Below are 11,988 nucleotides of genomic sequence, written 5' to 3' on the forward strand. Positions count from 1 at the left end.
TTTTTTTTTTTTTTTTTTGTTAACATTACTATTTTGTTTGATGGATTTTAATTATTTTTTTTTTTTGTTCTATGTTAAAATTATTAAATTAATAAAGTTTAGAGTTCTATTAGTTATACATGATCTATATTTTAATTTATAGAATAGGAAAGTTTTTAAATCTATTAGTATAAAGGGGAAATATCTTAAAGGGAAAGTTTTTAATTTATATATTAAAATAAAATTTATTTGAATAATTATATTCTTTTGTACTTATCTAGAAAATTACATAAAATAAATTCTATTATTGAAAAAATATATATGGTTGGTATGCTGTTCCTTATTTTAAAAATTATTAAGTGAATATATATTTAGTAAATTAAAATTTTAAAACAAAATTTGATTTATATAATTCAAATATGGAAATTTTGCAAAATAATTTTTTTAAGAGAATGCAAAACTACACAACAAAATATACTTTGTATATATTTGTAAACTAATGATTTCATTTCTGTCAAGAATGATAAGTCCAACTATATAATATATTATAAATTATATAACGTTATAAAATATTAAATACAAAGTTTATTAAATAAAATATATTAATAGGGAGGGATAATATATAAGGCTAAAATATTTATTTTTGGTCAATCTTTTACAAATTTATAAATTAAGTATTTTTAAAATTTGATTTTAATTACTAAATACTTTATTTATAAATATATTACTAAACATGTGATTAGTTCTTTAAATTGAGGATAGCTTCTAAACGTACGCATTGTAACCCTTATTTATTGAATCGATTATTTTCAAAATTTTGTTTTTAGGACACTATCTTAACAACGTCATATCTGTAAAAAAAAATCACTTTTTAGGTTAAATTATGGCAATACCTATATAATATGAAAAGTTTCATTTTTTACTTTGAATTTTGAAATTTGGTTAAATAATAACCGTGAAGGTTTCAACTATATGTCCATATAGTTCGAAAAAGTTACTTTTTACTCTCAAATTTTGAAATTTATTCCTAAAAATCGAAACCAACCCGAACCAAAACCAAAGTAAAAACCAAGCAATATAAAGCTAAACCATCAAAAAGCATTTATTTATAACAATACAAAGAAAAATAGGCATACAAGGCAACAGAGCTGGGCTTAGGATTTTTTTTATTTATTTCTTTTTTTTTTTACCCTAAACCCAAAAAAAAAAAAAGAAACCAACCAATGGATTTGGTAATTTGGGTGGGTCCCACTTCCTCTCTCTCCAATAACACTTTTTCTCTCTCTCTTCCCCAATCGGACTATTTTGTAATTATAATTAACAAATAATAAATAAATAAATAAATAAAAGAAAAGAAAAGAAAAAAAAAAAAAAAAAAAAAAAAAAAAAAAAAAAAAAAAAAAAAAAAAAAAAAAAAANAAAAAAAAAAAAAAAAAAAAAAAAAAAAAAAAAAAAAAAAAAAAAAAAAAAAAAAGAAATATATGATAAAGACAATGCCTTTAAGCCTGTCTCTCTCTCACAGTTCAAAGCTTACACAGTTCACTCACACTTGTACTGTTTACAGATTACCCAATATTCAACTTTATTTCAAAAAGCTCAAATTTTTCTATTGATTTTCCTTCCATTCCTTCACCCCTTCCCTCCCCCCCCTCTTCTTTGTCTTTTCTTTCCCTTTTCCCCTCTTCTTTTCCACCCTCCCCCTGCATTTCCCCTTCTCAAAACCCTAGATTTTGAATCTAGGGTTTGATTTTTCCACCATTCCTTCTCCCTTTCATTCCACCTCTCCTTCAACTTTCTCTCTTTTTGCTTCCCCTCCTCTGCATTTCTCTTATCACTCACATTTCCCATCACTGCTTTCTTTGTTTTGGGTGAAACCCATTTTTGTTTCACCTCCATTTTTTAGCTTTTCTTTGTTTTTTGTCACTCTTTGTGCAAATTTACTTCTGGGTTTTGTTCTTCTCCATCTCTTGTTAAACCCCTTTTAAACCCTTTTCTTTTTTTTCATTCATTTTGTTGGTGTTCTTGGAAGAGGGCTACGAGTGGCTACGAGTGGCTCCGTTTGACATTTTTTTCACATCTTCTCTTCAATTTCTAACGAGGGTATCTTGAAAAAACAACTGTTGATTAGAAAATGCTTGTTGGGTCTTGGAATTCTGCATTTTTGTGTTATGGTTAGTGATTTGGGTTTGTAAAAAAGCATTTTGTTGGTTGTTTAGACCACCCAAGTCTTTGTTCAGTGAGGCTATTCTTGCAAGTAAATGAATGGATGGGAGGGAAGGCATGGCATTGTCTGGTGGCTCTGCTTCTTATTACATACATAGAGGAGGAGGGCTTGGTGGGTCTGGATCAGGGGTGCCTACGGCTGGATCCCATGCCTCCCCTGTGTTCCGGCCGATGGCTAACCAGGGTGTTCTGTCTCACTCAAATCTCAGAGGCAATTCCGTTGGATCAACATATACTGTTGAGCCATCTCATTCAAATTATCTTCGTGGGATGAGTATCAATGCCTCAGCTGGAGTGAACTCTGGTGAACCTGTAAAGAGGAAGAGAGGGAGGCCACGGAAATATGCTCCAGATGGGCAGGTCTCATTGGGTCTGTCTCCCATGTCTGTTGGTTCTAAGCTCTCACCCGGCATGAGTTCGTCGACCCCCAGACGAAGACGAGGGCGGCCACCTGGTTCTGGAAGGAAACAACAATTAGCTCAACTTGGTAAATTTTTCTTTCTTGTTCTTATTTGGTTTCAATGTTCATGGTTTGATCAACGAGTAAAGGATCATCATGCATTGTTGGTCTTTTTAGTATCTTAAACATGTCATCTTGTGAGCAGGTCGTGATCATGCTTATTCACTTCAACTTAGTTATATGCTATGTGCTTGTGTTGTTTACCATGGAAAATTTAGTGATGCATTAACATTCTTATGTTGCCTTGTTGTTTTCCTCCTTTAACGTTCGGGTTTACGCTTTTAGTGATATTTGTACTTTGTATTTAAATTCTATATATGGATGTTATTGTTGAGGATTGATGAAGAGGAGTCCCACATCGGCTATATAAGTAAAGAATATATCTCTATTGATACGAGGCCTTTTTGGACAATATCATACCATTGTGGAGATTCGTAGTTCTTAACCATTATTGCTTTTCTCAGGTGAATGGATGAACGATTCAGCTGGACTAGCCTTCGCCCCGCATGTTATTCACGTCGGAGCTGGTGAAGTATGCTATTGCTATGAGCTTTTATATTTCTAAACAACATTATGAGTTCAGTGATAGCCTTTTCTGGAACAGTTCATTTGTACTTATAACGCTGTGGCTTTAGTCGATCTGATTCATTATGGCGTAGTTTCAACCGTTCTTTCGAGATATTTAATTTGTATTCCTTGTGGAAGTAAAACCTTATTTTTGTTACCTTGGTTTCTTGAGGTTGTGATATTTACAAGCGGCGAAGACTACAAATGAATTCTTGATTTGCTTCGTTTTTATTTTCCCACTTCCCGTTCGAAGGAAACAAAAGCATTTGAATCTATATCGTTGTTTGCAGGACATCGTAGCAAAAGTATTGTCGTTTGCACAGCAGAGGCCAAGGGCTGTTTGCATCTTGTCTGGAAATGGTACCGTTTCTTCCGTAACGCTACGTCAACCTGCATCTACTGGCGTGAGCGTCACATATGAGGTTGAAGAATTATTTTAATGACTTTTCATATCCGCTTTATGAAGAATCACTGCACTTTGATTTCTCTGCCTCTCTGTTAAACAATATGTGAATTTTTGAATTTTTGTTTCAAATATTTTGCTTGGAATCTCATCAATACGTTACCTTTGTGCACGTTCGCCTTTTGGAAATGATCTCCGACGAAAGCATAGGTAGTTTTGTTATGCATCTTCGATCTACTATGGACTTGATTCAACTTTGATGTTATTATCTTGTTATCGATAGAGATATTGTCATCAACTACACGATAAATCCGAGAAAAAACTCCCATGTGGTTAATTCTATTAAACAATGTGGAGAAATTGCAATTTCTGTCTTGAATCGTACGGTATAGTTTCTGAATTTTGTTTTTAAGTTGTTTGAGTAGTTTGTCATTTGCCTAGATCTCTTTGAAGTCGATGTCTTGAATCAGTCTTAGAGCTCTTTCTCTCTTTCGTTTGATATTTGTTGTGAGATCCTACATTGGTTGGAGAGGGGAACGAAGCACTCCTTATAAGGGTGTGGAAACCTCTCCCTAACAAACGCGTAATGGGGAAGTCAAGAAGGGAAACCCAGAAATCTTGAGAGGAAGCCTTGAGGGAGGATAGTATTTGGATGAGTACTAATTCTGCTGCGTAACTCTGAAAGATGCGTTTTAAAACCTTGAGGGGAAGCCTAAAAGAGAAAGCTCATAGAGGACAGTGGGCTCTGATTGTTACAAATGGTATCAGAGCCAGACACTGAGCAGTGAGCTAGTAGGGATGATGGGTCTCCAAGAGGGGTGGATTGTGAGATCCTACATCGGTTGGAAAGGAGAATAAAATACTCCTTATAAGGGTGCGGAAACCTCTCCCTAACAGACGTGTAATGGGGAAGCCTAGAAGGGAAAGCCCAAAAAGGATGTTTGGATGAGTACTGGTTTCGTTGCATAGCTCTAAAAATGCGTTTTAAAACTTTGAGGGGAAGCCCGAAACGGAAAAGCCCAAAGAGGACAAAATCTACTAACGGTGGACTTGGGCTGTTACAAGTTCGGAGAGGTTTGCCTTTGTGGACTTTGTTTTTGTTCTTGTTTAGTTGACTTTTTATTCAAAAAGAAGTGCCATCATGTTGGAATATGACATGGGTCGAATAGTAAACAACCTTAAAGTGAACGATTAGCGTTTGTGAGTCGATGTCTTTTGGTCTCATCAACGTACAAACCGCATCCAAAGACATCTCTTCGTTTGTTTAAACGTTTCTATTTCTCTCTAACCAAATGTTCCATTCTACAACCAATAATTTTGAACATGATCCAAGGCCAACCTAAACACCTACAAGAATCTCTCCCAATTCTTTGGGTGAAAGGGTTCCTCCAAGGAACGTAAGCCTTATCCTCGAATGTTAACACACCAGTGTAGTCAAAGCACGAACAAGGAAGAGCTTTGGATAAAGTCAATGGTGTTCGTTCTTTCGAGTTTTTTGAGTAGTGATATCTGTCATTTGTTATGTTGTGGAGAAATTACTTCTTGATGCCTGAGGGTGGGAGTGTTTTATGTCTTTGGTGTAAACAAGAACAGCTATTTTGTAGGCTCATAGTGAAGTTGATAGGAGCGTGAAACCTCCCTTCGGTCTACGTATGTTAAGTCAATCTTGGAAAAGAAGGTTGTAGTTGTAACAGCCCAAGATCTTTGGCCTTTCCCTTTCGGGGTTCCCCTCAAGTTTTAAAACGCATCCACACCCTTATAAAGAATTCTTTTTCTCCTCTCCAACCGATGTGGGGATCTCACAATCCACCTCCCTTCGGGGTCCAGTGTCCTCGCTGACACTCGTTCTCCTCTTTAATGAATGTGGGACCTCACAATCCACCCCCTTCAGGGCCCCGCATCCTCACTTGCACTTGTTCCCCTCTCCAATCGATGTCGTTCCCCTCTCTGATCGATGTGGGATCTCACAATCCACCTCCCTTCAAGGCCCAGTGTCCTCGCTGACACTCGTTCCCCTCTCCAATCGATGTGGGACCTCACAATCCACCCCCTTTAAGGCCCAGCATCCTCGCTTGCACTTGTTCCCTTCTCCAATCGATGTGTTCCATTCTTTGATCGATGTGGGATCTCACAATCCACCCCACTTCAGGGCTTAGTGTCCTCACTCGCACTCGTTCTTCTCTCCAATGTGGGATCTCACAATCCCACTCGTTCCTCTCTCTAATTGATGCGGGATCTCACATTAGTTAGGCTTAGGAATGGTTCCTATTTATGCAAAAGAACATTGCAGTTTTAGCTCCTCTCTAGGTAGGAGGGTGAGGATTTGAAGCATAGTAAAGATCTAATAATGACATGATTGAATGAAGCAGCAATGTTCTTCACAGGACACTGAAATTTTTCTGGTTAGATAAGATTGATTCTTTGATGTTGCAGGGTCATTTCCAGATATTGTGCTTGTCTGGTTCTTACTTGGTGGCTGAAGATGGCGGTCCTCGAAGTAGGACGGGCGGTATTAGTGTTTCCCTTTCTAGTCCTGATGGTCATGTCGTCGGCGGTGGCGTTGCCGTTCTTATGGCAGCTGGCCCCGTTCAGGTACTTCATGTCATTCGATAACATAACAAGGCAACATCGCCTTCAATTCGAGTTCATACTTTTTTCCCATTGTTTTGAGTGAAGAAAGAAAAGGATTAGCATATCTTATTCTCTTGCAGGTAGTTGTATGTAGTTTTGTTTATGGTGCAAAGATAAAAAACAAGCAGGTCGCTGGTCCGAAAAGCAACGACGATTCCAGAAATGAGCACCGGGATAATATGGTTTCGCCTACGAGTGCCCCATCTGCCCACACCTACAACCCGTCTCCGATTGGTGGTTGGCCCGGTTCCCGTTCGATTGATGTGAGAAACTCCCATACTGGAATTGACTTGACGCGAGGATGATGAATATATGTTGCAACATACACATGTTGATTTTGTACATATGTGTTGTTGTAAATGAACTGAACCGAACCGAACCGAACCAAACCTTGCGAGGAGGACCGTAGCGTTTACCGAGTCGACTTCTTTTTGCAGCAGTTCACATATTGATGCTAACATATGGTATGTAGCAAGAGGCTTCATTTCGAGTTTGTGGAGTCGATGTTGATTTTATTGGACAGAGTTTCGGGTTTTTGGAGGGTAAGATTGCGGGGCTGCTGTAGCGGAGGAAGTACGTTTGGTAGTTCGAGCGGGAATTTTCGATTTAATGAAAATATTAGGGAGTTATAGGACATTATGTTGTGTTCTAAGATGTAATTTTTAGTTATATATCAGAGTATTCTCTTATTTCAATTCCCTTTTTTAAAATGGTGAACAGAACTGGAATGGAATAGAAATTAGTTCTTTGTTCATAAACTTTGTACTTTGATCCATTCAATATGTTTATGGGGAATTTCATAGATTACATAAAGATCATACATGATCTTCGATTCGAAACCTGCTATGCATTCACTGTCGTTGGGACAGTTTGAAGATCGGGCATCATCGAGTAGCATCTCAAGAGAGACAGTGTGAGATCTTACATCGGTTGGAAAATGGAACAAAGCATTTTTTATAAGGGTGTGGAAACAGATCCCAAACAGATGCGTTTTAAAATCGTAAGATTGGTGATGATACATAACAAGCTAAAGCATTCATATTTATTAGCGGTGGGCTCGAGCTGTTACAAATGGTATTAGAGCTAGACATTGGACGGTGTACTAGCGAGGTAGGTCTCTAAAGGGGTGGATTGTGAGATCCCACATCGGTTTGGGAACAAACTAATCCGTATAAAGGTGGAAACCTCTGCCTAGTAGAGACGTTTTAAGATCTCTAATAGATTCGTTTTAAAATCGTGAGTCTGACGGTGATACGTAACGAACTAAAGTAGACAATATCTACTAGCGGTGGTCTCGAGCTATTACAAATAGTATAAGAACTAGACACTGGATAGTGTGTCAACGAGACATTAGGTACATAAGAAAGGTGGATTGTGAGATCTCACATCGATTGGAGAGATGAACGAAAACATTTATTAAAATGGGTGAAAACCTTAAAATTGTAAAGTTAAGGCGACACATAATACATCAAAACAGATAGTATTAAAATGGGTCCAAAGAGACGATACTTCATTTTATCATACACAAACTATATATTAAAATTTAGTAAATATTTCAAATATATCAAAATTTTGATTTTTTTAGAACTTATTCCAATTCCAAATGAAAGGAACTGAAATAAAATAAAGCGAAAAAAAGATATTTTTGTCGGTATTAAATAAATATTTGTCATATAAACCATTCTTTTATTTGTATATATTCACGACCATAATTTAATATATATTCCTATCAGACAACGTTAACCAACTTCAATTAATCATATTAAAAATTATATTAATTAATACATTCTCTTTTAATATAAAACAACACTAAAAAATCGGAACCCACATGAACATATTTAATAAAAATACTAACATTGTAAATATAAAAACAAGCAATTTGGTACTGCAAGAACTTAAATTGAGTGGGGCCATCAAATAGTTGTGGTCTAAGTCTGGAAGCAACTGATCTATCATATCATAGTATAATTATTTTTCTTATATACACGAAAAAAAGGCGACACAAACATAACTTAATGAATAAGAAATAAGAACTCGTGGGGATGAGAACTGCGTTTTCGTGAAGAATCTGCCCAGAAATTTCATAAAAACACAGCTACACATTTGGGATCTCAACAAATCCAGACAGATTCATCAAAGCTCGAGCAACTTATAACATAATTCTCAACCTACAGCCTTGTAAATACATGGATATCATTCAGAAACCAGACCAAATACACAGCAGCTTTAGCTTTATTCATGTGTCTAATAATAACAAGAGAAAGATACACAGCACTTCTAAGCAGCTACCAGCAGCTTCTTCACATCCTTCTGCAAAAATACACCCAACCCCACCACAGTTCAAACAGTGAGCTCATTGATTCTTGACTAATTGCAGTGATGGGAAGAAGAGAAAATGAAAAGATTACTCAAATAACTTGGTTTGAAGAACTATTGGATTCATTTACCTCAATGCTGAGTGGGGAAGTTGTTGGGGCGTAACGATCGACCACCTTTCCATCTTTGTTCACCAAGAACTTGGAGAAGTTCCACTTAATGCCGTCTCCAAAGATCCCACCTTTGCTCGACTTCAAGTACTTGTATAGAGGAGTGGCGTTCTTTCCATTCACGTCCACCTATTATGAAAAAGAAAATGAGTTTTTATAGCGCCTAATGTCTACCACTTTGATTCACGTTCCTTGTAACAACTCAGGCCCACCACTAGTAGATATTGTCTACTTTAGCTCGTTATGTATCCCCATTAGCCTCACAGTTTTAAAATGTGTATGTTAGGGAGAAATTTCCACACCCTTACAAGGAATGCTTCGTTCTCCTCTACAATCGATGTGAGATCACACAATCCACTCCCTTAGAGGCCCAACGTCCTTACTGGCACACCGTCCGGTGTCTGGCTCTGATACCATTTGTAATAGTCCAAGCTCACTGCTAACAGATATTGACCTGTTATATATCCATTAGCCTAATGATTTTAAAACGCGTCTGCTAAGGAGAGGTTTCCACACCGTTATGAGGAATGCTTCGTTCTCTTCTACAACCGATATGGGATCTCACATCCCTTGTGTCAACCGAGTAAGACTATAATCCCAATAAAATTTTGAAGGTGTCAAGTCTATATCATAAATCTTATTTACCTTGTTAAAAATGGGGTACTCAGCCTTAAAACGGGTGCAAGCAAACTGAACAATCTCTTCATTGGTTCCTGGCTCCTGGCTTCCAAATTGGTTGCACGGAAATGCAAGAATCTCAAATCCTATAAACAGAACACAAGCGTAAATGATAAATATGAACTTAGATGGAAAAGAAGAAAGGATGAATTGAAGCAATAGAGAAGAGGGATTGACGGATCTTTAGAACAAACCTTGGTCCTTGTATTTAGCATACAGTTGGGCCAGTTCAGTGTAGTTCGAATTAGTCAAGCCACTGCAGCAATGCATCAAAAACAGAACATTAAAAAAATATAGACTCAATTTCAGTTCTTGGAATCTAGCATAGATATAACGCTATACTATACATCAAGTTCATACTAAAATTCTCTTAAATCTATAATGGCACGTGAAGGCAAGCCTTTTGAAAATCTAGAGACCTTTCATTCAAGTGATTATCAATGGCAACTCAAAGTCAGAATCCTACTGTTTTGACTACATAGACACAAATTTGGAGACAGAGAAGGCATCATAAATCACGTTACCACTGGGACGCAACATTGACAATCAAGAGGACCTTTCCTTTGTAAATGCTGAGGTCGACATCATTTCCTCTAGCATCCTGTAAGCCGAGGCAAAAAAAATCATTAAAACCAAAAGATTTTAGCAAGAAGTTCCAAAAAGAAACTGTAACATTATGAACATGGCGTCGTTGACAAGCAGTGACAAAACGATCACATGCCTACGAAGAAAGAGCTTCACAGAAAAAGGGGATTTCCCAACTTAATTAGAAAGCAAACTCAAAACCCATTGATTCAACCAGCCATCAAAAGGATGTGGAAGCAGCTTGAATTGAAGGGAAATTCATAAACAGAGATGAGCAATTTACATGATACATTCACAATGATGATACCATACCTGCAAAGCTCTCTCAAAAAAGGATGAAATTATTCGAAAGTTTGATTAAGATCACTAGTTCATATGATTTGATTAAAATAACCTTAACACTTGAAGAACCCTAACAAAAGCCATTTCCCCTAAATTCCAAATTCTCAGCATTCAAAATGGGAATTCCAACTCAACTCAACTCGATCTATAACCAAAAGAAACTCACAAAAACACGCAAAAGGAACAAGAAATCCAACCTCTACGGTGAAATCATGGACTGAAGTCTTGGAGGCGGTGGCCATAGTATGATTCAACCGAATAAACACCGAGCCAAGACGCGAAAAACCTGGATTAATTGATGAAACGAAACGAATTACAGAAAAACACTGCGAATTATGCAGAAGAGTTTGCTTCGAAATCGGGCTAGATTCGCTTGTTCAAAACCAGAGGTGAAGAAGATAAAGACCGAACGCTGAAGAAATTCCTTCCGACTATAGAGCGAATTGAAATACAGAAGATGGAGGATACAAGCAGATGAACCATGAGGGCTTTATATATGATTTGGAAGACGCGTATGACACGTGGCGCTCATTGTTTTGCCACGTTGGGATTTAGCTGGCGGAGGTTCGAACCGTACTCGGTTATGAATGGACGGCTGATTTTCTTTTTTTCTTTTTCCCACTGCTTTAGTTTTCAATTGATTAATATTCTTTTATTACTTTAAATTTTAAATTACAAAAAAAAATTAAAAAATTAAAATCTTATGATTTGTTTAAAAAATATTATTTAAATATTTTAATATATATATATATATATATGTGAATAAATGTTTTAAAAACTAAATATTACTTTAAAAAATAAAAACAATTATACCGAAAACGTGAAAAAACAAGACCAGAAACTAAAATTTAAATAATTATGCTCATCAACAAGTGACTTGTTATAACGAATAAACAGAAACGATGAGGAATGCTCCGATGTACATTCCTTTTCTTATTATAACAAATAAACTGAAACGGTGAAAAATACATCAGTATATGTTCCTTTTGGGTGACTCAACCATATAAACTCTATAATAGTTAAGCGTGTTTAGCTCGAAATAATTTTATATCGGGTGATTTCTTATAATATTTTTTAAAAAAATATATAAATAATGAAAAAACAAGACAATAAAGACAAGTAGATAATGTGATCATGACGTCTTATTAAGATTCTGGACAGAAATATATTATTATTATTATTATTTTAAAGTATAAAAATGTGAGTTAATTTTTATAATAATTATTATTTTAGATGGAATTTTAATTTGGTTCGTTACTTGTGTGTGAATGAAATTAATATTCCCTTTTCCTCTTTTTTTGAAATAAAAAACGTATATAAAATACTTATTGACATCATAATTAGAAAATGCGTCAACATTGACGGCTTACAAAAGTCAACGATCTATAGTTTCTAGAACCTTTTTAATTGTCATGGATGAGCTACGCGAATTGAACTTTCTCTCTCTACACTTTTATTTATTTTTTAATTTTAATCCTATTTTTTTCGTGTTAAAATTTTAAAGGTCTATATTTATATATAAAATTGTAAGATTATTGTATTTTGATTCAAATGAATTTTTAAAATGTCTATTATAAATAAAAAATAATTATATTACTCATTAATTTAATTTTTTTTTTTTTTTTTTTTTTTTT

The 11,988-nt window shown here is 35.6% G+C and overlaps 2 protein-coding genes across 2 annotated transcripts; one reads left to right on the forward strand and one right to left on the reverse strand.

Annotated features, from left to right (window-relative positions):
- The first annotated feature begins 1,592 nt into the window (after nucleotides 1-1,592).
- Nucleotides 1,593-7,028, forward strand: LOC111435656 (AT-hook motif nuclear-localized protein 5-like). Its single transcript, XM_023073103.1, has 5 exons — nucleotides 1,593-2,689; nucleotides 3,127-3,194; nucleotides 3,520-3,651; nucleotides 6,066-6,224; nucleotides 6,344-7,028. The coding sequence occupies exons 1-5, from the start codon at nucleotides 2,242-2,244 to the stop codon at nucleotides 6,566-6,568; spliced, it is 1,032 nt and encodes a 343-aa protein (XP_022928871.1). The 5' UTR covers nucleotides 1,593-2,241; the 3' UTR covers nucleotides 6,569-7,028.
- Nucleotides 7,029-8,213: 1,185 nt separating this feature from the next.
- On the reverse strand, nucleotides 8,214-10,819 carry LOC111435657 (probable phospholipid hydroperoxide glutathione peroxidase). The gene is made up of 6 exons (XM_023073104.1): nucleotides 10,552-10,819; nucleotides 9,952-10,028; nucleotides 9,622-9,683; nucleotides 9,395-9,513; nucleotides 8,711-8,878; nucleotides 8,214-8,573 (listed from the first exon to the last, which is right to left on the reverse strand). The coding sequence occupies exons 1-6, from the start codon at nucleotides 10,594-10,596 to the stop codon at nucleotides 8,541-8,543; spliced, it is 504 nt and encodes a 167-aa protein (XP_022928872.1). The 5' UTR covers nucleotides 10,597-10,819; the 3' UTR covers nucleotides 8,214-8,540.
- Between the last annotated feature and the right edge of the window lie 1,169 nt (nucleotides 10,820-11,988).

The sequence above is a fragment of the Cucurbita moschata genome, unplaced genomic scaffold, assembly GCF_002738365.1.
Source record: "Cucurbita moschata cultivar Rifu unplaced genomic scaffold, Cmos_1.0 Cmo_Scf00050, whole genome shotgun sequence".
Lineage (NCBI taxonomy): Eukaryota > Viridiplantae > Streptophyta > Magnoliopsida > Cucurbitales > Cucurbitaceae > Cucurbita > Cucurbita moschata.